This window comes from Eucalyptus grandis, chromosome 3 (genome assembly GCF_016545825.1).
Source record: "Eucalyptus grandis isolate ANBG69807.140 chromosome 3, ASM1654582v1, whole genome shotgun sequence".
NCBI lineage: Eukaryota > Viridiplantae > Streptophyta > Magnoliopsida > Myrtales > Myrtaceae > Eucalyptus > Eucalyptus grandis.
Genome location: NC_052614.1, coordinates 47,357,356 through 47,382,248, shown reverse-complemented (window position 1 = coordinate 47,382,248; position 24,893 = coordinate 47,357,356). Strand labels below are relative to the sequence as shown.

Genomic DNA, 24,893 nt, shown 5'->3' with positions numbered 1-24,893 from the left:
AATATATCAATTTGAAATTTTTGGTGGTTTGTCACAGATATACCGATTTGGAATTTTTTTGTGATCAAAAATTAATTTTAGGTAAATTTATCACAGAAAAACCGCTTTAGGGCTTCTCGTGATAATGACCCAATAAATAAAAGAGAAAACCAACGTGCAATACTGATGTTCCCTAGTGGAGTGAGTAAGCATATTCTCCACCAACCCATTTGGATTAAAATGTGAATTGGCATGATGCCTAAAGTCTCTTTTGTTGCAGGAGGCATGTGCATGGTCGGTCGCTGTCCCATCCCATTTGTAATAATATCACAAGGGCAATAAAAATTGGACCCACGTCTGAATTTGCACCGTCTGAGTCCAAGTAGATCTTTCGATTGTAAATGTAGCTAGAAGCAATGTATCTTCTTAGTCATAAAAACTCTCGGCCCAAATTGCGCCGCGCTCTTGCCATCCAACGGTGTGAGACTCTTGTCGATCGAACGGTCGCTATGCATGATGCATGGAAAGCGCAAAATAATTGCACGCATGATTCGCTGCACCAATACAGAGGAGGTGCGTAGAAAGGGACCTCGGCAGGGGCTTTTTGACTTGACTGGCCTTTTTCTATTCATAAAGAAAATAGGAAAGAGAGAACCAATCAGCATGCTCCTTGTTTAATGATTGGTGGGAGAAGGTAAAGAAAAAGGAAAAGAGAGAGTACTTTTCTTTTATTTTTTATTTTTCTTTATTTCCTTCTTCCCCTGTTACCGATTGTTGGGTCTCCACGACCGGCTAGAACTGAGGGTCCGTAAGCGCAAATCTAGCCAGTGGCATAACGAGGCTCCCTCCCTGCTAGAGAAGGAAGAAGAAAAGGTTAAAAGAAAGGGAAAATAATAAAAATAATATTATAATATTATTAATAGTTGTTCACGTCAATTTCAACCGCTCCACATAAGACGACCGTCATTTATATTAGCGATTTTTGATTAAATTAATTGAATGTATACAATTGATAAAATATGAAAATATTTATAATTTAATTAACAAAATTAAAAGGTTGGATTTTTTCTCCTAGCACGCAGCGCACTTTATTGTGTATGCATGAACGATGCTGCGTTTTTGCCATCCAACGGTCCAGGACTCCTCACGCTGATCGAACCGCTACGGTGCATGATGCAGGGAAAGCGCAAAATAATTGCACTCGTGATTCCCCGTGGCAGCCGTGCGCGGGAGGTGCGTGGAAAAAGAACCTCTGCAGGTACAAGAGGCCTTTTTCACTTAACCCGCCTTTTCTATTAATAAAGAAAACTGAAAATAATTGATTGACTTAATTAAATCAAATTAATTCCTTTGCAGGACATTACACGAAAATGCATTTATCGTGCAGGAATTTCCGAGTACTTTAATACCACCTCTTTAAATTATCATACCTTCCTTCACCCACTTCCGTAATTTTGTTTCCTCTCCTAGCTGGGAAGATGGCGTAAAGCTATATCTCCAACACAACAACTAGAATAACGCAGTATTCCCATGGAGACATTAACGTGTGACAAAGTGGAGACGGGCCTTTGCAAGCATAATAATCTTTGGGCCATTGAGAGAGTAATGACATATTGTGAGCCACAAATTTTTAAAATAGTGAGACGCATTTTTCAAGTAGTGAGGGAAACTTTTTACTTTTAGTGAAATTTTGGATTTTTTATTTCTTGACTTTAAAAAGTGATTAATTACATAAATGTTATTTGATTACAAAAAATAAAGAAAAATGTTGCGTCACTAAATCAATGCGTAATTATTAGAAAAATAAATGAATAATCACGGGAGTCATATTTCATTACAACTGTTCCTAACTCGCATCGTTAGTATGACTTATTGGTGATGTAAATGAATTAATTTAATCAAGAAAAAAAATTCATTGGTTGAAAAATTTTACTAAATCAATGCATTTTCATGTAATGTCCCACAAGAAAATTTCTACAAAATCCATGCACCTCCTGCATGTTTCTGTGGAAATTACGTGTGCAGTAATTTGCCCTTCCCGTGCAGCATGCATCGCAGCGGTTTGATCGGCATGAAGAGTGCTGGACTGTTGGATGGCAAGAACGCAACATTGTTCAAGCACGCACAATCGAGAGCGTTTTGTGTTGGCGACAACACGTCCAAGGCTTATAAATCAGTGGAGATCGCAGCAATTATTTTTTATTTATCAAATATGAGATTGATCTTTTAACATTTATCTCATTTGTGAAATATAAGTCGAATATAAGTTATCATATCAAAATAGGTTTCGCTACTTTGCTAAACTCTTCAAAACCTCGTCATAATCTTCAACATATTCTACATATTAATAAATAATTCTTTTTAGCATTTATTCCCAAAAAGTCAGAATCAAGGAGTAACATCTACATATTAATAAAAAAGTGATTGACATTAAGCTAATTATCCGATATTCAAACAATAACATCTACCCAAATAATTAAAAAAAGTCATTGATCACCTAAATTGTTATTTTAGTGAGGGAACTTTTTTACTTTTAGGGAAGATTTGAAAATTTTGTTTTAGGTTCTAACTTTACTATAATGTGGATCACGTTTGCCTTTATTAAAAAGGTCATTGATGGACTAACACATTTTCATTCTCTCTTTTGTTTTTACTTTACCCTCTCCCACCATCATATCTACCTAAATAATTACAAAAAACATTAATCCCTTAAATATTATAATAATGTAGATTGCTTAGCGCGTTCATTATGAAAGTCACTAATGATCTAACACGTTTTCGTGTACCGTCTCTTTTGTTATATCTTTACCTTTTCCCTCCATCCACAATCAAGTGAGGTCTATGAGTTCAAAACGTGGAATTGGAGAAGTGCAATTTTGAATTTGTGTTCCAACCGGAGGACACTAACCGAGTTTTGTTATAAAAGGAATCAATCCTCGTTTTTCAATATTTTGGCTATTCAATTCATTGCGAATTTATGTTAAGCAAATCTGAATATTGCAAAAAAGCTACGTAAACTGTAAATAAGTATTTTCTAAACGCCACATATCTTCTTTTTCAGTAATTGAATTAAGTGAACCTTTGTGTACAGTGTGACGCACGTACTCAACACAATAAGCTATAATAAAATTGGGTTAATATCCTGAAAATCCCAAACTGTTATGCATGTGACAAATTTATTTAAGATCATGAAAAATCCTATACCGATAGACCTGTGACAAATTTATCCAAACTAACCATAAAAAACCACAAACTGTATATTTGTGATGAATTTACCTCAAAATAATTTATTTGACCTCCACAAACTCTAAAATTGTACATTTGTGACAAATATACCATCAATTACATTGAATTAATACAACAAAAAATTACAAAAATTGTATAACTGTTACAAACAGATAGTAAAATCCCTAATCAATTATTACGTGTCATTCAACTTAATAATTTAACGGTAAAAGTTAAGGGATACATTTTGGGATAAATATGGTACTAGTTTAGAGCTTTTTGTAGTAAAAAAAATTAGTTTATAATAAATTTATCGTAAGTATACCAGTTTGGGATTTTTTAGGTTATTAACCCAATAAAAGTGTACTCGTTTTAAAATAACAATTCATTAAAAGTCATTGCATATCATGTGTTTTGTTTTCGTAATTTCTCGTGGATACTTCCGAAATGCAGAGTCCGAAGCAATGAACCTACAACAGCTGCAAGAGAAAAATATTTGCGAAGAATAATCAGTTCCCAACTCACGTTGTACGTAAAGGCATTAATTTAATCAATAAAAAAATCGTTGCTTGAAAACTTCTACCAATTCCCAAAAAAAAAATGTTCCATCTTTAAATATGAGGGGCTCAGTCCGCAAATACCATAACCATGACAAAGACTTTGTGACTTCTTTATCGTAGAAAGCCTCATGTTAATAATCAATGAAAGAAACATTATATATGAATTAAAAACACGGTGTATATATGATAATTTACACTATTATTCTTAATGAATATTAAATTATTTAAGCTCTAATAGTTTTGTAGAAAATGATGTTTGATTATATCGTTTACAAAAATGAATAATTAGAAAAATATTTTTATCATACACGAAAATGATTAGATATAAATAATTATTGATAATGAAAATATTTTTTATTGACTAATTATTTCAAGTAACAAAACAGATCATTTAAAAAAAAATTCAAATTATTTTTTTTGTGAAACAAAAGAAGCATTAATTATATATTGAATTCAATATTGCATAACTCACGAGGTCCACTTGGCTATATAACAAAAATGTGATCGATAAATATGGTCTATGATAATTTGTTAGGATCTAATATTGAAACAAGAATATCTACCCAAATGATTAAAAAATTCATTGATTAACATTTAGTGAGTGAACTCAACGAGAAAGTTTTCACTATCGATTACTGTAGTATTTTATTAATTAATACATCCATGACAGGGTGCGATTAAAACGTACCGTTTTGTTTTGATATGCTACGATGAAAAGACACCCTTTTGAAAGAGTGTGATGGAGTCATATAAAAGACTCCGGATGACAACCGTTGATAAGGTTGGCAGAATGTATGCTGAATTCTCTCATTGTTTTGTCCCCTTTTCATTAATAGAAAAAAGAAGGCGTTCAATTACTTCTTTACAAGAACGATCGGCATTTACGCTGTGGAAATCGGGTGTTTTCCTTGTGATTATATTCAGACCAACGTGAGGTAATATTGTTCATGATTCATCCGCAATTCAACGTTCGTTCCGGGGTTAATTGTTGTTTGCGCATCGGATAAAGGTAAGTCGTCTTCCACCGACTTGAATTCCAACATTGGTATCAGAGCCCGGTCGTGATTTTTGCCTTGTTTTTTTATCGAATTTTATCGTTTACCGCTTGATATCAAGATCCAAAGATTGAAATCTACACTGTTTGGATGTCTAATGGTCGGAATTGCTATATGAATTATCGAAAACGAACCGAAGCGAAGAACGGGTTCGAGGTCGGGTACACTCATATGGTTTTGGCCATTTTTTGACATATTTTTTCGGCCAAAATCATTTTTTTAATATACAGGGTGAAAGTGTTCGTCGAGACGAGTCTGACGATGGGTAGATCGCCGCTGAAGGATGCCGGACGTGCCCACACATGCGGCCAAAAGCCGCTGTATGTGGGCGTCACGCGCTTGAAGCGTTGGGAATGCCAGTGTGTGCGTAACACGCGCCGGTTGGCGAACCGGCGCGTGATGACGTCACCGTGACATCATTCAACGGTTGGTTGCCGATGACGTCACCACCGGTGGCGGTTCGCCAACCGGCGACCCGACCCACGACCCAACCTCGACCGTTAACCGGTCCGAAGGTCAAACCGGTCGAATCGGTCATCGGTTGGATCGGTTGGGCCGCTTGCCGGTTGGACCGGTTGGACCGGTCGGACCGGTCAGGAGTCATTTGGCTCGCTGGCACGTGCGCCACATGCGCCGCGCACTCAGGCAACACATGTGGGCGTGTGAGAGCTCCGATTGGAGGGTTATCAGCGGCGTTTGGTTCATATAAGTGTCCTCTACACTGTGATATATTTATTTTGTATGTTTTAATTTTATAAATGTATAAAATTATGTACGGAACCCTATGTACGCGTATTTTTAAGGTACAAATGCGTAGTTTATTCATTTTTAGCTTGTATTTTCTTAAGTTTTAGGAAATACAGTAGCTGGCCTGTATGAAAATGATATCAAATATGCTGTGTAGAGCTTGGTTCGATGGTAGCATGTATATAATTTAATATACTTACAATTTTCTATTTCCAAGAAAATTTGAACAATGGTAGGAAATCCTTATTTTCCTGTTACATGTTGAATTGCGGTTTTGATTGTAGTTACAGCATGATTATTTTTTGTACGTTGGTTCACATTATGCTATGTTTTTGTGTTAATGGAAAAATGTAGAAATTACATGAGGTCATACAATTATTTGTCCTAGTGGGAGTTTGTAAGTTGGTAAAATTCGAAGGAGTTCTCACCTAGAACTTAAAATTTGCACAAATTAAACTAATTAATGATAATGGAATAATCGTACATAAAAGTTGATTGGGAACATAGTGAACTTTTGTTTCTGTGTCTTTTGTTGAATTATCATTAATTTAGTTTGTCTTTACTGCAAATTAAATATGTGTGTTACTCTTAAAAGTGTGCTAGTATTGATTCTGCGTTTATTATGTCAATGTGTTATAGCAATTGATTATGGTTTCGGCATCCAAGACCATTGTGGCTGACCTCAATAAGGGTGAGAAGCTGAACGGTGACAATTATGATATTTGGCACCGAAAGGTTCAGTACATCCTTGAGGAGTAAGAGGTTTTGGAAACCCTTAACGATACCATGGATGAATCTGAGCATGGAACTTCAGCTCAACACATGAGAGATCTAGAAGCTTATCAAGCTTGGAAAAAGAAAAATAGTATTGCTCGCATCACGTTGCTAAGCTGTATGCAAGATGATCTCACGTGTGAATTTGAAAGTTATGATAAAGCTCAAGCTATGTGGGTTGCCTTGAAAGTTAAGTTTGGGGGTATATCTGCCACTAAGCTAAGGAGACTCACCATCAAGTTTGACATATACCAAAAGCGCCTAAATGTAACGATGAGACAGCATCTTTGAGAGATGTTAAACATGATTCATGAACTAAAGTCGGCAGGTCACTCCCTTACTGATGAACAACAAGTTCAGGCTGTTATAAGGTATCTTCTCGACAATTGGGAGCATATGAAGATCAATATAACGCATAATGAGAATATTGTCACTTTTGATGATATATCACGTCATTTGGAATTAGAGGATAAGCGCCTAAAGGCTGCAAGATCCTTTACCCATGCTTATGTTGCTGAATCGAGTTCGCGCAAAGTTTCGGGCTTCAAGCGCAAAAGAAATTCTCAATTCAACAACAAAAGGAAGAAGACTGATCAGGCACCTAAGAGGGCTAAAACCTTCCAACACAAGAAGCATGGTGGGAAGAAGGATAAGGCCAAGATGAAGTGCTACAATTGTGGCAAAATGGGTCACTTTGTTCGTGAATGCACTGAGCCGAAAGAGGTACCCCATTACTCCATTACTTTAAGTAATGCTTTTATTTCTAGCACTGTAATGCTTGCTAAATCTCATCTAATGTGGATTGTAGACTCAGGAGCAACAGATCATGTAGCTAGAGACCGAGAAGCATTTGTGGAGTATCGTCAGATTCAACCTGGAAGAAAATTGATATATGTTGGGAATAACTCAAGAATTGAAGTGAAAGGTATCGGCATATGTAAATTAATTTTACGTGGTGGTCGAAACCTATTCCTACATGATGTCCTTTATGCTCCAGATATTCGATGAAACTTGGTCTCCGTAGTTATTCTTCTTAGCTTAGGTTATGAATTGAATTTCCATGGTGATTGTGTTGACATTTTGTATGGAACAATTTATTATGGTTCAGGTCATGTGTCGAATGGTTTTATGGTGTTAAATATTGATTATGATTAGTACAATATTAATGTCGATAGTTATTTTTCTTTAATTGCATTTTCTAGTAATGTTGAGTTTAATGCAAGTATTTGGCATGCTAGATTAGGTTACATTAGGTTGTAAAGAATGCAAAGATTAGCTAGAGAATGTCTTTTAGGGTCACTCACTAATGTTGATCTACCCGTATGTGAATATTGTCTAGCGGGAAAAGCAATTAGAAAATCATTCGGTAAAGGGACTAAAGCCGAATTTCCATTGCAACTCATACATTCTGACATTTGTGATCCTTTGAATGTGAGGGCGAGGCATGGAGTCTCATATTTCATCACTTTCATAGATGACTTCACGCATTTCGGTTATGTCTTTCTGATCTCTCATAATTCAGAAGCATTAGATTGCTTTAGACGATATATAGCGATGGTAGAGAATCAGTTGAACAAAATAATAAAGACATTGAGAACCGAACGCGGACATGAGTATTTATCGGAGCAATTCAAGGCTCTTTGTGATGAAAATGGGATTGTACGACAATTGACTATTCTTGGTACTCCACAACAAAATGGGGTAGCTGAGAGAAGGAATAGAACCCTATTGGATATGGTTAGGTCTATGATAACGCAAGCAAATTTACCTATCTCTTATTGGGAAGATGCATTATTAACTGCTGCCCATGTACTTAACCGAGTGCCCTCAAAATCGGTCACTTCCACCCCTTATGAATTATGGACTGGTAGAAAACAAAACTTAAGTAATCTACATCTATGGGAATGTGCAGCTTATGTTCATGATTCTTCCCATAAATATGGCAAATTAGGTCATAAAGGGAAGAAATGTATCTTTATAAGATATTCTGAACACTACAAAGGGTACGTGTTCATAGGTGAACAAGCCGATGGAAGTGTGACCGAAATGGAGTCATGAGATGTCACGTTCTTGGAGAACAATTTTCCTAGTAGATGTGAGATTGATAAGGACTTCCAATTATATGAAATGGAAGATCCTAATAACACACCCACTAATGTTGTAGAGAAAAATGAAGATTTACCTCAACATGCAAGAAATAATGGGAGTGTTGCATCGCTTGACGAATTGAATTCAAGAGAAACTCAATTGCGTAAAAGTAATTGTAAAAGTATTCTTCGTCGTCGTTTTGAGATTGAAGGGGAAGCATTTATGATTACTCGGAAGACGATGCCGAGCCTAAGACTGTTCAAGAGGCTCTCTCATCCTCTCATAAGGAAGGATGGAGAAAATCTTTAGAAGATGAAATTGAGTCAATGAGGGCAAATCACGTCTGGGACTTGGTTAATCTACCACTCAATTGCAAGGCCATTGGAAAAAAATTGGTCTTTAAGATTAAGTGACGGGTGGATGGATCCATTGAAAAGTATAAGGCTCGGCTTGTCACGAAATGTTATACTCAACAAGAGGGTATAGACTATGAGGAAACATTTTCACCAATTGTAAGGTTTGCCTCAATACACCTTATTCTAGCCATCGTTGCACATTTGGATCTTGAATTACATCAAATGGATGTAAAGATGGCATTTCTCAATGGAGAACTAGATGATGAAATTTATATGAAGCAACCAATAGGTTTCATAGCTAAAGGTCAAAAGTATAAAGTTTGCAAACTTCATCGCTCAATATATGACCTTAAGCAATCATCTAGATAGTGGTATTTTCGTTTTCATCGTGTTATAACCACTTTTGGTTTCACGATGATCGAAGAAGATCACTATGTATATGTCAAGCGGTCTGAAGATAAATTTGTGATTTTATTACTTTATGTGGACGATATTCTATTGGCTATAAATGACAAGATTTTGGTTACCACCATAAAAGAATGGTTGTCCTCCAATTTTGAAATGAAAGACATGGGAGAAGTTGTTTATATATTATGAGTTAAGATCGAAAGAGATCGATCACTCTGCCCAACACACTACACCCTCCTCGCCTTATATAGACGATAAGAGGTCACAAAGACACACACAGGGACCAAGCTCACGGGTCCAGATACAAACAAAGGCATCGGAAACTTCCGGGAGGGAATTATTCGCACACTATGAACAGTAACTGTACTGTGCACAGTACCTTTCCCTAGCCTAGTGCTACAGTAAAAGTGAACAGTAACTTGCTACAGTGAAAATTGTACGGACTCAACGATCTCGTCCGTCACGAGCATTGTAGCTACAAACTGAGTCATCAGAGCTGTCTTCTAGGAGATGTGCCTCGTATTTTTGTTCAAGGGCTTCAAGGTCTTCAGGTGAGAGGATTTGGCTCAGCCTTCGTGATGAGTGAGCCCAATGGGATGCTTCTTCTTCAGCCCAGTTTGTGTTGTCATCTTCTTGAGTGTCGGCAGGAATGCTTGGCTGAGGCCAGTTGGATGGCTGTGCATAAAAGGATATGTCTAGGTTTTGGAATATGGACGAAGGTCCTTGTTCATAGGGATCCTGGGACAGAGGGCCTCCAAAGCGTGCATAGGGGTCTTGAGTGGATTGGACAATATCATCTGTTCCTGTCATTTCATGATCTTGAGACGATGCAGCTTGTCGGTATTGCTCGAGTGCTTCCTTAGCTTCTGGTGCTAGGTCATAATGATCCCACGTAGTGGGTACATTATTCCAAACATTTTCAAGAATAGTTTTGTTTTCCCGGTACAAGATTCTCTGGATTTCTCGGTACTGGTGTTCACAAAATCTAACAGATCTTAGATAAGATTTGTGAATTTGGGCTTCCCTGCTATTCAGATGGGGTTTGTAAGATGTGGTCCCTATTTCTAGTGGATTATCGATGATGATGCCATTATTTGTGAAAAAATGCCATGAACGTCGGAAAAACAAGATGGTATGGACTTCAGGATTTGGAGTCGTGGTTCTCAGTTCTTTTTCCAAGAGTTGTTTCCAATGAGTAGGATGATAGAACCAATTAAGAAAGTCTAAGAGATTCTTATCACTTTCTTTTTCAACATTTCTTCCGAGTAAAAATATCCTGGTGAGGTTGGCAATGAATCTTCTTGTTGGAATCTCAATGGCTATTAAGTACTTATTGGTTAAGTACCATAATAACGTCTTGAGTTGATCAGAGAAATCATCTTCCTTCCAGATAAGGGGATGAATGAATGGATAATTCAAATTTAACCCAAAAGGATAAAGAATCGAACCTCCATTGAATCTGAACAGATCTGAGATTTTCCAGGTTTTCAGTAAGATTGTCATTCTGGATGTGTTGAACAATCTCCTGGGGATATTTCCAGCTTGACAAGTATTTGATCTTCTCAATCTTGTATTTCACACCATAATTGAGCATATGGAAGGCAGGTCTCTCGATGTACATGTTGATTTTGGCTGGTGCTTTGGGTCTTGACAAAAAGTCAGCAAGTACATTTTTTTTGCCAGGAATGTGTTTGGTTTCAAAAGAGTATTTCGAAAACCATTCAGCCCATCGAAGCAGCTGAGAATTTGGAATCTGCTTCTGTTTAAACTTGGTCATCTGAAGGAAAGATGACATGTCTAATTCTACTAGGAAGTGATGGCCGATGAGATGGAATTCGAACTTTTTTATTCCATTTTTTACCGCCAAGATTTCTCTAAAAGTGGAGTGGTAATGCATTTTAGCCTGAGAAAACTTTCCACTTTTGTGAGCACAAAGGTGTCTCTTACCATCAATTTCTTCGAATAGGATGGCTGCCCAGTATTCATCATCGTCGGCTTGAAGAATTCTTCTTCCTGTTGATGGTATTTGCAATGGTGGGAGATTCTGCATAATCTCTTTAAGTTCAAATGACTGCTTTAGTCTGGAGTTTTTCCCAAGGTGGGGGATTCTTTTTCAGCATGGATTGCAAAGGAATCAAGAGCTTTGCAATATTTGGGACAAAATCCTTAAGATAATTGATTATCCCAAGAAATTGCTGAACTTGTTTTATAGTGAAGTTGTCTTTAGGAAACTTCAATAATTCTTGACTATGTTTAGGGTAAGATCCGTATAGTGGATATATTTAATAAATGACATACGCTTTTAATCCACTATAGCATGTAATTCATACTACATGTGCATTGTTTGACCGACAAGAGAATGTGAGTAAAATTATCCCTATTTACTCATCGTGTGAGCTCTTGAGGTAATTTATAATTTATCTCATTTTGTGCCCTATGTTACTTCTGAATATGTTCTCGAAGTGAAAGATCAATGTTGTTACTTTAGCATGTTACCGACGATCATGAATAGATATGGCATTGTGGGACGTGTCTAGGAAAGCAGTTGTTCTAAAATGGAGAAAGACATGAGTGCGAAGGAAGACTATTGTTGTTTTATATCTATCACATGTATTTACTGGTCGATCAATTATATCGCCTTATGTGGTTGCAGATATAATTGTAAATACATGGTGTTTTTGACAATAGTCAAGTATAGCCTTTAAAGGATAGGTATACTTGGACTAATGTAACAAAATATGTCTGGGGTACTATGAGACATCGATCGTTTATTTTTTTTCGGGGTTGTAGCCATTATGTTATCCTTAACAGGTGCATAATTTGAGCTCCCAATTGTAGGTGTACTCATTGGTCGCACGGCTTACTTACTAGTATGAATTGTTTCGTAAAGTTGACGAATGTTGAATGCCTTATATTCTTGAAAGAGAGCTATCAAGCCCATCATGTCCGAGTGAGAGATGTAGTATTTTATTAATTAATACGTCCATGATGTGGTGTGATTGGAACGCATCGTTTCATCTTGATATGCTACGATAGAAAGTCACCATTTTGAAAGGGTGTGATGGAGTCATATAAAAGACTTCGGATGACAACCGTTGATAAGGTTGGCAGAACCTACACTGAATTCTCTCATTGTTTTGTCCCTTTTCCATCAATAGAAAAAAAGAAGGCTTTCCATTACTTCTTTACAAGAACGATCGGCATTTACGCTATGGAAATCGGGTGTTTTCCTCGTGATTACATTCAGACCAACGTGAGGTAATATTGTTCGTGATTCATCCGCAATTCAACGTTCGTCCCGGGGTTAATTGTTGTTTGCGCATCGGATAAAGGTAAGTCTTCTTCCGCCAACTTGAATTCCAACAATAACAATTTATATGTAAACATTGCCTTGAATAATGAGTATTTTTTGTTCATATAATTTTATAAGTGATACAAACGGTCATTTTTATAAATATATTTATAAAAATAATTATTTATGTGAAATAAAGAGAGCCTCAAGTGAAAGTTTGAATTTTCTTTATGTTTTCCAACTTTATTAGAATGGGGATCACTTTATAGACCCAATACATTGTTTCGATTTAATTAAATCTCTTTATTGATATAAAGGGTGTCCCTTTATAAAACCAAATATATTTTTAATCCAATTAATTATTTTCATCTTTTCTAGGGACAATTCCCTAAAAGGCCCCAAAATTTAGGTCCAGTCCCAATTTTACCCCAATTTTTTTTTTGTCTTAGAAAAAATCCCAAACTTTAGATTTAGTCCCAAATCTACCCCAAATCTTTTTTTTGATCTTAGAAAAAACTCTAAAATTTAAGTTCAATCCCAAATCTGCCTCAAATTTTGTTTTGTTTAAAAAAAAATCTTCAACTTTTAATCTATTTTCAAATCTGTTTAGTCTCAACTTAATGTGGCTTTTCTAGATCGATAAAAAATACACATAAGTAATGTGACTTGTAAAATTATCTTCAAAACAAAACTATTCTAGGATATATAAAAAAAAAAAAAAAAAAAGACTAACCACGACTGTTGGACAGAGTGCTAATGGGGCAAATTTAGGACTATATTAAAAATTGATGATTTTCTTTTCAACAAAAAAAAAAATGGGATAGATTTGAGATTTGATCGAAAATTTATATTTTTTTAGACAAAAGTTTAGGGCAAATTCGAAATTTTTTTTTAAGACAAAAAATTTGAGATTTGGGATTTGATCGACAAAATTGGGTTGCTGTTGAGGCTGCGGTTTCTTTCTCTTGGGCTTTGGGTTTGATGATGCCTTGGTTTGCTACCTTATGGTGTCTTGCTGCTGATTCACTTTGGCTGCGTTGTTCGTGGCCTCGGGTTTGGCGACCGTGTTGCTTGGTTGGCTCTACCGCTTGGCTGGCTGCTTTTCTATGGTGCTGTGATGGATCTCTTTTGTGGCGGTCTGTCTGTTCTTCTTTCTGCCTGTTGTTTAGGTTGGTTCTCTTGTTTTTGGTTGCTGCTTGTTTGCGATTGCCCTTCTTTTACTTCGGCTTCCTTCCACTCGCTCGACTTGTTATCACCATGAGTGAAAGTTTTTGAAGTCGGATCTTGTGTATAGTTGGTTAAAGCTTTATATAATTTTTAACATTACCAACAAATAAAAATAAAAATTCAAGATAAATTTAGGACTAATATTAAAATTTGGGATTTTTCCTGAAATACAAAGTTCGAGGCATAATTAGGGTTAGACCTAAAATTTTAGTTATATTTATTTATTTATGGAATTAGCCCTCTTTTCTTTCATCCTTATCCTCTGCGTGTCTATGGCCCACTGCCACTCTCTTTTCTTGTCCTCGTGATCGGGACATATCTCTCTTCACTCAGTACTCACGCGCCACACACTCACCCGCGCGCAGAGCACGCACCCACGCACACGCGTTATCCATATGTTATGCTTCTAGTTGGTAATCATATTCTCCACTAACTAAATTAAGAAAAATTGAATTCTCTCTTTTTGTCGTATGGCAACGTTTGATCCGATCTAATAATATCACGAAGGTCCCTTGCCGGTGCATGTTAATGTCTAATGATGATGATATGTGTTAATTGATTGAATTAATTAAATTTAATTAATTTTCTTATGGGACATTAATTGAAAACGCGATGATTTTGTAGAAATTTTCTCGGCTCACCAATAAGTCATAACAACAATGAACAGTTGCAATAAAATACAACTTCCATAGTTATTCATTTATTTTTTCATTATTAATTCAATTTTTTAGTGAATAACAAAATTATGTAATAAAGTGGAGAAATAAAAAGAAAATTCAAAATTTCACTAAAAGTTAAAAAGAGTTCCCTATTGCCTTGAAAAACGCGGTGGTTTAATCGCCATGGATCTTTCTTAACGGACTTTTCTTGGACCCAATCTACAAGCGAGTAGAACATCAAGTGAGCAGAATATTTAAGCGAATCACGCGCGTGGGTGTGTTGCTCCCACTTCCCAGCGTATGCGAGCAGAGATGTCAAGTCACGGGGATCATTATAAAAAGAAATATACTTATGTAACCCCTTTAATTAATTATAAAATTAATAGCATGCTGAGCAAAAAAAATTAATGTGAAATTTACTTTTTTAAAAATTTATGACTTAGAGTATATTATTACTTTTACAGTGACTCAAAATTTTTTATACTACGGCCCTGTTTGGTTCGGCATTAGGAAAACTCTTTGGGGCTCTAAAGGGATTTGGTCAAATGCTGTGATGTTTGGTTCAATTTTTTTAGGACTTCGAGAAGATGCAATTGCATCTTAAAGGGGCTTCAAAGACCTTTGGGGGAATTGAGGGGTAGAGATCCATTGGGAAGTTGCATTTTCAGAATGCAACTTCCGGTATTGTTTATCACTTTGTTTATCTCTCCAAAGTGGAGAAGCCGATTAGAGACCAACGACCACCGGCCAAGGGGTCGCGCACGCCGGCAACGCACTAGTGACCGCCGGCCAAGGGTTGCCCAACCCCGGAACCGCCGCCGGACCTCGGGCGACCTAGGCCGCCGCTTAGCGACGGTCCCCGGGGTTGAGCGACCCCAGGCGACAGTGCGACCCCAAGCGAAGGTCGCCTTAGGTCGCGCGACCTAAGCAGCCAAATCTGGCCATTCGGCCATTGGATCCGACGGTCTGATGGCCGGACTTCAAAAAAGAAAATAGAATTTTTTTTGTTTTGTTTTTTTAATTTAATAAAAGTCATTTACAAATGTAAATTTTACCAAACGGTATTTTGGCCAAAGATGTATCTCAATGCAAATTTTATCAAACGATATTTGCATTTCGAAAACCCCTTCACCCAAAGGTATTTGCATTTCGGCAAATGCATTCCCCAAAACCGAACCAAACGGACCCTAAAGCCCGTGCTCTTGTACTTAACATTTCTCTTTTTTCACATGTTAATGTCTCCGTGGAAATACTTCGCACTCTAGCTGTTGTATTCACGCTTACATGAAGAAATAGCTTCATGGCATCTTCCTAGCAAGGAGAGGAGACAAAAGGACGGAAGAGGGTGAAGGAAGGTATGATAATTTAGAAAAGATATGGTATTTAAACTGATCAGTATATTAATGCCACAAGTATGTTAAGTTCCTGGATAGCATCGTGCAATAATCGATGTCAAAAAGGAATTAGAGGAACTGACTTTGTGGCCTGGACTCACAGACAAGGAGACTACAGAAATTCATTTGTGGTGCTTAGAAGAAGACGCGAGAAATCACAATTGATTATGGAAGCCAATTCATGAAGCACGCTGAGAACGCTATTACCTTTGCATAACCTTCAAAAATATAAATTAGATGGAAATTAATCTATGTCAAAAAGTGAACATATAGATTACTTCTATAGTTTATTATTCACCACCCAAGCAAGTTATTTTATTTATTTATTTTCCCTAAGGGATTTTATACTCCGAATCTTTCTAAATATATAGACACCCGACGCATCTTTCTTCTCTACAAAACATCTATTTACTAGACTTAATGGAGCAAGGTCTATTAAGGAAATGAAAGCGGGGAGATATGGTTAGAAAGGGAGTCAGGGACTACAGGATCTACTTGAAAGATTACAAGTTGTGGCCAAGAGACGAGACTCAAACTTCACTGCCAAAATTATGCAAGTCGAAGAATAAAATTCTTCTAATCCCCAAATCAACGCTGAAAAATGCCTGGAGATGTCAAAGATTCCACAGGAAAATGACCATAGTTAAAGCTCCGTTTGTTTCGGAAAATGAATAATATGGATAGCATTTCCTAAAAATGAATGAACTAAATATATGAACTAATATATTTTCATTGTTTCTGAAAATATGTAGACATAAATTATTGTCGATAATAAAAGCACTTTCTATTGACTAATTATTTCAAGCGATACAAATAATTTTTAAAAAAATAATTTTCAAATCATTTATTTTTTGCGAAACAAACGGAGCTAAAAATATAATGGTTTGTGTTGCCTTGCTGACCAGCAAGATGGGTTTTCTGGCAACGACAGTACGCGGTTAATATTCTCCATTAGAGTAATATAGTAATCGGCAGAACTTAATTTATATATGGAGGGTCCAATTGAATTGAACGAACATAGGAGGACTACGGTCCGTTTATCGCATCCTCTTCGGGGAGTACACGACAATTTTCCCTCACGTTGCCCAAGCGCCCAGCGGGCGCCCACAAGTCAATGGTAAGTCAATGGTCTTGGTCATGAGAATAATGTCTATCGACCTCCTGTGCCTCTGCGAGAGAAAGCGCCAGAGAGAGAGAGAGAGAGAGAGAGAAAGAGAGAGAGAGCAGAGGGAACAAGCAATGGCTTTGATGGCGACCATACTGGATGTGAGCGAGCAAGCAATTTGTGCCTTATTGTTCCTAGCGTTCTTAATTTTGCTGGGAATGATTGGTTTTGCAGTGGTTGATGCTGGAAAGAAGAGAAGAAACCTGGTTAGTTTTCTCTGCATCTCTGGGATTTGTGTTATCACTGAGAACGCGTTTGACACGAATAAGGTGGAATCGGTCGCTAAACACCATCTGGAATCTTAAAAATCTCCTTCGAAGCGAACGATTGAACCACCGAATGTTAGAAATCACAAGATCTTACCGAAAGTCCAAGCTCTATTGGGCCTGTTAAGTAGTCTTTTGCTTTCTCCTAAAATTTAAAATATTATGTAACTTTCAGAAAATTACGGAAGTGTCATACAGTTTGTTGTCTAATGTCTATAGACCTCCTGTGCCACTGCAAGAGAAAGCGCAAGAGAGAGCGAGCAAGTGGCGCCTTCGCCGGCGACTATACTGGGTGTGGTGATTCTGTCCAAGGGAATGGCTTCCGCTTCCGCTTCGGGTTTGTGTTGGTCCACAGCGTCTCTAATCTTTTGCCGAGAAATTGCTTTTGCAGCTGCGGCTGCTGGGAGAAGAGACTCGGTCAGTTTTCTCTGCATCTTCGAGATCTGTATTACTTTTAAGAACGACTTTGACATGAATACAGTGGAACCGGTCCTCTGCTTGTAGTTCGACCCCACAAATGCTAAATAGCGTCAGGAATTTTACTAATCTTCTTTGACGTGAACGATTGAACTACTCAACGTTCAAAATCACGAGATCCCGTCAAAACTCCAAAAACTAATGACGTTGTAAGTTGGGCCTGTTAAATTGCTTTCCCCTAAAATTTGTGATATCGTTTAAGTTTGAGAAAATTATGAAAAGATCACGCGTGAATTCGCACACCGACATTTGATTGTCAAGAAAGTTCCGAGAATTTTGAATTTTAGAAAAAATATCAAAATGCGCGAGTTGCAAAATATAGTTACTGAGGCTGCTTGCTGTCTTAGGTTCCTCTACGTGGGAACCATTAAACTTTGGTTTTTTTTTTTTTTGGTATCTTTTTTTCTGTTTGGCCAGAAGCATAAGGTTAGTCTGAAACACTATGTTTACTTTGTGAAGCTGTTTAGTTTTCTTGATTTGACAGGAATCATCTTCATCATCATCATCTAGAATCAATTATGAAGTGTTCTTGAGTTTTAGAGGTACAGAGACTCGCAAAGGATTTACGGGTCACCTTTACAGCCAATTGATAGATGCAGGGATTCATGTCTTTAAAGATGATGAAAATCTCCGTGGTGGAGAAGATATCAAAAAGCAGCTAATAGAAGTGATCAAGGGGTCAAAGATCTCGATAGTCATCTTCTCCAAGGATTATGCTTCCAGTAAAAGTTGTCTCATGGAGGTGGTACAAATGTGGGAGTGCAAAATCTTGGATGAACAGACGATTATTCCGATCTTCTATGATATTAGTCCCTACGATGTAAAACGCCAGGCTGGAGATTTTGCAACGTCCTTCGATCAACATAAGAGGGGTGAAGACGCAGAAACCATAAAAAAATGGAAGAATGTGCTTCGAAAGATCGGGGGATTAAGCGGATATTATCTGGCGGAGATCAATAGCGGGTAATTCCTTCACTTCTGGTTTCTATTTCCATTCCTAGATAGGGGGAAAAAGGTATAGGATGATGTGAAAATAAACACGAACCTTTTCCAAAAAATATTATATGTAATCATGGCGATGATGATGCACGCTCGAGAGATCTTTAAGGTCATTCTTCTAATATTCATATCATTTAACAAGTGCTATATGTCTATTGAATGACCAGTGACTAGATTAAAGTGGCCATTTGAAAATGTCTTGACTTAGGACATAGCTGCGAGTTAGACCATCCGACCCGGTCTCCCACGCTCCGTTCGTTCCCCCTCGGCATTTGAAAATGACCCGACAGAACTTTTGTTTTGCAGATAGCATGACATCAATGTCAAAATTGCTATGTGCGTGAAAGGGAAATAGACCATGCTTTAAAACTTGCTCTCCATTTTTATTGAAGATTCCCCCTGCCCTGTTGGTTGGTTTATTTTGTCGGTTCATTCCCCACTTGATTTTTGTCTACTTATTATATATGTGTGTATTGACTTTGTTCTCATCCCGTGCTTCATCACTTACGTTTGAAGGGATGAGTCCCGGCTCCTACAAATAGTTCGTGGACGTGTCAGGCATGTGTTGAAGAAGGATGACCAAGTTGTAACCGACAAACTAGTCGGAATTGATCTTCATGTTCAAAAGGTGATGAGGAAGCTAGGTGTTGTCTACAGCCATGGACAAGCGATCGAAGTATGTGGGAAAGATGTACGCCTCATTGGAATATGCGGAATGCCGGGTGTTGGAAAGACTACACTTGCAAAGGTTGTATTCAACGAGATGCATAAATTGTTTGGGCAATGTAGCTTCCTTGAAGGTATTAATTTGCACAGAGTCGAGTATTCACAAGAAATGTTGATTGCTGACCTTCAAAAAGAAAAACCAGCACCACTTAAATCGTCTAATGAAGGTGTTCAAGATATATCACATCGATTTGAGAGAATGAAGGTTCTCATTGTCCTCGACGATGTGCATGGGGTTGAACAACTTAAAGCATTAGCTGGAAAGCTTACTTGGTTTGGTCCGGGAAGTAGAATTATTGTGACCACAGATGACACAATAGATATTCTAAAAGATTTTTACAACGGAGCGGTTGAAGAACATAAGCTAAAACCAATGAGCCAAGGGCATGCTCTTCAACTCTTTCGTAAGCATGCTTTTCGTGGGTATTCTCCCGAAGAAGTCCGTAGGTTTGATTCCTTGTCCATACAAATCGTCGAGGCTTTGGAAGGGCTTCCTTTGGCAATTGTGCTTTGGGCTGCAAATTTGCGCCGCCAGAAAAAAACGAAAATATGGAGAGAGGCCTTAAAAAGATTAAAAGGAGACCAAGGAAAAAACGTAGAAACTGCCTTTATGGAGATTTACAATTGTTTAGATAGATATACAAAGGATATATTCCTCGACATAGCGTGCTTTTTTATTGGAAAGGATGAGAGGATTCCCTCTTACATGTGGGAAGCTTGTGATTACTGTCCTTTGACAAGAATACAACAACTTCGTGATAAGCATTTGTTGGAAGATGGAGAAAATAATGAATTAAGAATGCACAATCTGTTAAGAGACTTTGGCAGGAAGCTCGTCCAGGCAAAAGACCTTCGTAAGCGCTGCAGGATTTGGGATCACAGTGAAGCACTTGAAATTCTACAAAATCGTTCGGTAAGTTTTCAAAGCTTCTAGATTTTTTTTTTTTTAGTGGGTTACGAAAGCGTTCAGATAAACCTTCCATTTCCATTGACAGAAACATACTTCTTTATTCAATGTCCAAGGGAAAAGAAATGGATTTGTTCTTAAGACGATTTATAAGACGTAGTGGATACCCACTAATCTTGAAAATTTGATTTGTCTTATTTCATTAAAAGGAGTAAGAAATTAAGTTCTCAACTTACTCAAACGATTTTCCCCAATCGAGACTTGTCAGGGTAGTGGAAGTGTCGAAGGCATTGGTCTCACAGTTGAAGAAGGTTCAACCATCTGTTTTACATATGAAGAAACTCACCGAATGTCGAATTTGAGGTACCTCAGACTGGACCGGGCTAAAATCCAGGGAAATACTAGGAATCTTCTTCCAAGATTGAGGTGGCTTGATTGGAGAGAGTGCCATTCGATTCGTGAGCTATGTAACACGCATTTGGAGGAGTTAGTCATTCTCAATCTGTCTGGGAGTTCGGTTGCCAGAGATTCACAAATCTGGAGGCGTTTCGAGGAGGTATGGCTGACATTTGCTTTTTAAATCTCGTGTTAAAATGATAGGCACGGGCAAGTATAAGGTGTCATCTTCTTTTGCACGTTGCAGGAGAAGAAGTTGAAAGTCTTGAACCTCCAAGGATGTAATGAGTTAGTTGCATCGTTAAAATTTCAAGCTCCAATCAATTTGGAGATATTGATACTGGAAGATTGTACTTGGTTATCTGAAATTGGGCAATTCATCAAAGAGCGGAAGAACTTGAGTTCCTTAAACTTGAGAAAGTGCAGCCTAGTCAAGAAGTTGCCCCAAGAACTGCGCTACATGAAATCTTTGAGGGAACTTCTGATTGATGGAACTGGCATAAAAGAAATTCAAATCGAGAGTGGTTCTTGGAAGAAACTTAGAAAACTTAGTGCCTGTGGCTGCACAAATTTGGAATATATATCCCCAATTGGCCACCTAACGAAACTCAGATGTCTTGCTCTGGATGGTGCTAGCATTGATGGGCTTCCAGATAATTTTGAATTTCCCAAGAATCTTCAAAGACTTTCTTTAAGGGAGTGTTTGAAGGTGGAAACACTTCCACCTTCCATCGGGGACCTCGCGCTGCTGGAGGTTATGGACCTTTCACTCACTATTATCAAAGAACTACCACCGTCCGTCAGGAAATTGAGACATTTGAAGACGCTGAAGATGACAGGCACTCCCCTGCAAAAATTTCCTGAAGATATAGTGAACTTAGAGAAACTGAAAGAGATAGATTTCTCTGACTGCACACATTTGGAGGCCCAAGATTGTTGGGATATCTCAGGATTACCCTCTTTGAGAATTTTGAGATTATCGTCATCCATTGTGGCTGGGCTGCCTCAAAACGTTGGCCGTCTCTCTCGCCTACAAACCCTTGACATAAGTCAATGCGACCGACTTCAGGTACTACCGGAGTTGCCCTCCAGTTTGCAGAGTCTTCGCTGGGGATCCCCAAAAATGGCCGTCCCCGACTTGTCAAATCTGACAAATCTAAAAGAGCTACTTTTGAAAGATGTTGTTCAGCAACCAATAGGGGGATTATTGAATCTAAAGACCCCAAAGGCTCCAGATATTGGGTGGATCACGAGATTAACAAGTCTAGAGACCTTGGAATTGTCCCTTTCAAACGTCACCACTCTCCCTGGGAATGTTAGTGCCCTTACTCAGCTCCGGGAACTCTCTTTATCCTACATGAAGGAGCTAGACCTCACACAACTTCCCTCATCCCCAAGCTTATGGACTCTACGTCTCAAACATTGCAAGATTCAAGAGCCAAATTTCTCTAGTCTGATTTGTCTGTCAGAGCTAGAACTAGACGACTGCAATTTAGCAGAGATCGATAGCCTTGAAAATTTAGAGCGTTTGGAAGTCCTGACAATTCTTGATTGCAGGAGTATAACAGACGTTAATGGGCTCAAAAATTTACCACGTCTCAAGAAGGTGAAAGTTTTCCCTTCTGATCCTGCCAGTCTATCAGAATTACGCAAACGTGGATGTGAAGTGGACTTATGCGGATAGGCTATGCCTGTATCTTGCGTTCTTCCTGGTCAGTGGCTAGATAGTCTCTATCCTGTACGAACTACCGTTGTACTTTCAGTCTTTGACAGGACATCTCCTTTTAGTCTTAAGAAACTGGAGGGCGACCTCTCTAAGGTACATGCTCCAATTCTGGTTACAAAACTTTTTAACCAAAACAAAGTTGGATTTTATCGTTTCCATGAATTCCTTGTGTATATTGCATCGGATCTATCTGTGCAGGGCCACAAAATACCCCAGGAAAATTATTTGCATCTGGCAATCAGTAGTGGCATCAACAATCTCGCATCAAAACCATTGCTGAAGGTCACGCAACACTCGAATTGCTGCATATTTTGTTGGTGTTCCATTTGTACTGTTTTTATGAGGGTGCGGTTCTCCAAAACACCATTTACTGTACTTTGTAGCCTGTAGGATGCATCCAAAAGCCATCCACTGCCACACAGCTGTTCGATTCCGATGAAAAAGAGAAAACGAAGGAGAAAAATAAGATCCTGCATCCATGGGCGACATTGCAAGGTTTCCAAGGTTGTGAGCCATCACGGGCCTTTACTTCCGTCGGCTATGCTGGTGAGGTTTGCCCTCAACACAGCCTTCGGTTTTGCCTCTATTCATACCTGTTGATCAAGTCATTGGGCTCCCGAATCTCCAGGAGCTGATTACAGGAAGGTGATCCGAAATGGATGTGACAGAGATCTAATGTGAAGGAATTGCAAGAGAGTGCGCTCGCGATTGCGAAGTTGAATAGGCCGATGATTGCGTTGTTACCAGAAAAAGAGAGAGAAGCGTGTTTGAATTGATCTGCTGCTTGGAAAAGGATACTTTTCATCCATCGTTCTCTCCTCCTCTTCGTAATAGATTCGCTTCCCTCGTATCTCTGGATAAAAATCCTGGTTAATGGTGATAGCTTAACTCTTCCGATCGGAAACCATGCTTGTATCTAGAGGTGTGCAAAAGAACCGGGACCCGCCCGGACCGCCCGGAACTAGACCGGAACTACTTGGAACCGGTGGTTCTTGAGGGAACCGGTCCGGTTCCTGGTTCCAATTTATGGGAACCGATGGGTACCGGTCCGGTTCCCGGTTCCATGGGTGAATCCGTCCACCCGGATCGGACCGATTATATTATAATAATATATTGATTTATAATATTAAAATAAATTTCGAAATTACTTATTAACAAATCTAAATTTTAGGGCTCCATCTTCTCTCATGGTTTCCATGTTTTAATAAGAATTTGGTCAAGTGTGTAAGCTACCTTTCGGCAACTCAACAAGTGGCTCATTCAAAGGATACTTTCGAGACTCACATATGACACTGTGTTTAAGAATATGTGGAGTACTAGTGGAATTGTTTCTACAAAAAAAAATTCAGTAAAGCAAATGTTATAAGAGATTTAACATTATTATGGAATAAAGGAAAAGATGATTTACATATGACAATCATCCATAATCTTGAACTTAAAGAATATTTTAGATTTCAACTAAAATGATTCAAAAATAGGAAAAAAAAAAAACCTATTTCTCTTATGTGGTAGTGCTTTCCAATAAAATAAAGAAAAATGGTACCCTTAATTAAACCGATTTGATTTAAAGAAAAATATTACTTGATATGAAAAGCACTAACGGCGGGATTTGGAAAACGATATTATTGTTTGTGAGACCGGTTCCATGGATCCACCTAGGAACTGGACCGGACCGGCGGTCCGGATCTTGGGTGGATCTATGCAACAACGGGTGGTTCCCGATTCCAATTTTTTGGAACCGGTCCTTAGTGGGCGGTTCCCAGTTCTAGGTTGGGAACCGCCCACCCGGACCATGCACACCCGTACTTGTATCGGTCTATAAATCCATAAATAATAACAAAATTGGGAGAACGGAGCTTTTGGTTGAGCCACATCATCACTAAATTAAATTTTCTTTTGCTTCTCTTAGCATTACTAAAAGTTACATATTGATTGAAAAAGGTAAAGGTATTGTAATAATTAATAAAGTTAACAAATGCCTACTTAGAAACCATATATGTGTGTGATAATTTAAAAAGTTAGAGGTTCCTACTTAGGACCTGCATAGTAACGTTTTTATTTCTCTCAATTTTTGTTCTTTTGTTTCTCGGAATAAAAAAAAAATAGAAATCCATTTGATAACGCCAATTTATTTTTCTATTCCCCAGAATAGAATAGTAGCCGGGGAATAGATTGGAACAAAAACAAGAAAAAAAAAAAAGGAGCTTCTTGTTCTCAGGAACAATTTCCGAAATAAGCCAATTTTTTTCTTTTCTTTTTTTCTTTTTGTTATTCTTGCTTGCCGCGCCACCACCGGCCTCCTGTCAACCGCTGGCCATCTCCGGCCGCTCGCAGCCACTATCGGCTGACCGCCAACCTCCTACCAACCGTTGGCCACCTCCGGCCACCTGCAGCCACTACCGGCCAACCACCGGCTGTCGGCCGCCACCTCTTGACCGTCGGCGACTGTTGTCGTCGTTGTTGCCTA

At 38.2% G+C, this 24,893-nt stretch overlaps 1 protein-coding gene across 3 annotated transcripts; it reads left to right on the top strand.

The window, feature by feature from the left end:
- The first annotated feature begins 16,967 nt into the window (after positions 1–16,967).
- LOC108958631 (TMV resistance protein N-like) lies at positions 16,968–23,337 on the top strand. Of its 3 annotated transcripts, none has more exons than XR_005549374.1 (7): positions 16,968–17,135; positions 17,415–17,612; positions 18,157–18,635; positions 19,188–20,310; positions 20,573–20,860; positions 20,948–22,519; positions 22,625–23,337. XR_005549374.1 is itself a non-coding variant. In XM_039308631.1 (6 exons), exons 1-6 carry the CDS (start codon positions 17,004–17,006, stop codon positions 22,382–22,384), a joined length of 3,657 nt encoding a protein of 1,218 aa, XP_039164565.1. In that variant the 5' UTR covers positions 16,968–17,003; the 3' UTR covers positions 22,385–23,337. The 3 variants fall into 3 exon arrangements, 1 of the variants encoding a protein (XP_039164565.1); XR_005549375.1 differs by having other exon boundaries at positions 20,948–22,972; positions 23,055–23,337; XM_039308631.1 differs by having other exon boundaries at positions 20,948–23,337.
- The last annotated feature ends 1,556 nt before the right edge of the window (positions 23,338–24,893 follow it).

Coding starts and splice junctions, on each gene's coding strand:
- LOC108958631 (XM_039308631.1), top strand. CDS start 17,004: ATGGCTTTGATGGCGACCATACTGGATGTGAGCGAGCAAGCAATTTGT. Junction 18,636..19,187: donor CTGGCGGAGATCAATAGCGG/GTAATTCCTTCA, acceptor TTACGTTTGAAG/GGATGAGTCCCGGCTCCTAC. Junction 20,311..20,572: donor AAATTCTACAAAATCGTTCG/GTAAGTTTTCAA, acceptor GAGACTTGTCAG/GGTAGTGGAAGTGTCGAAGG.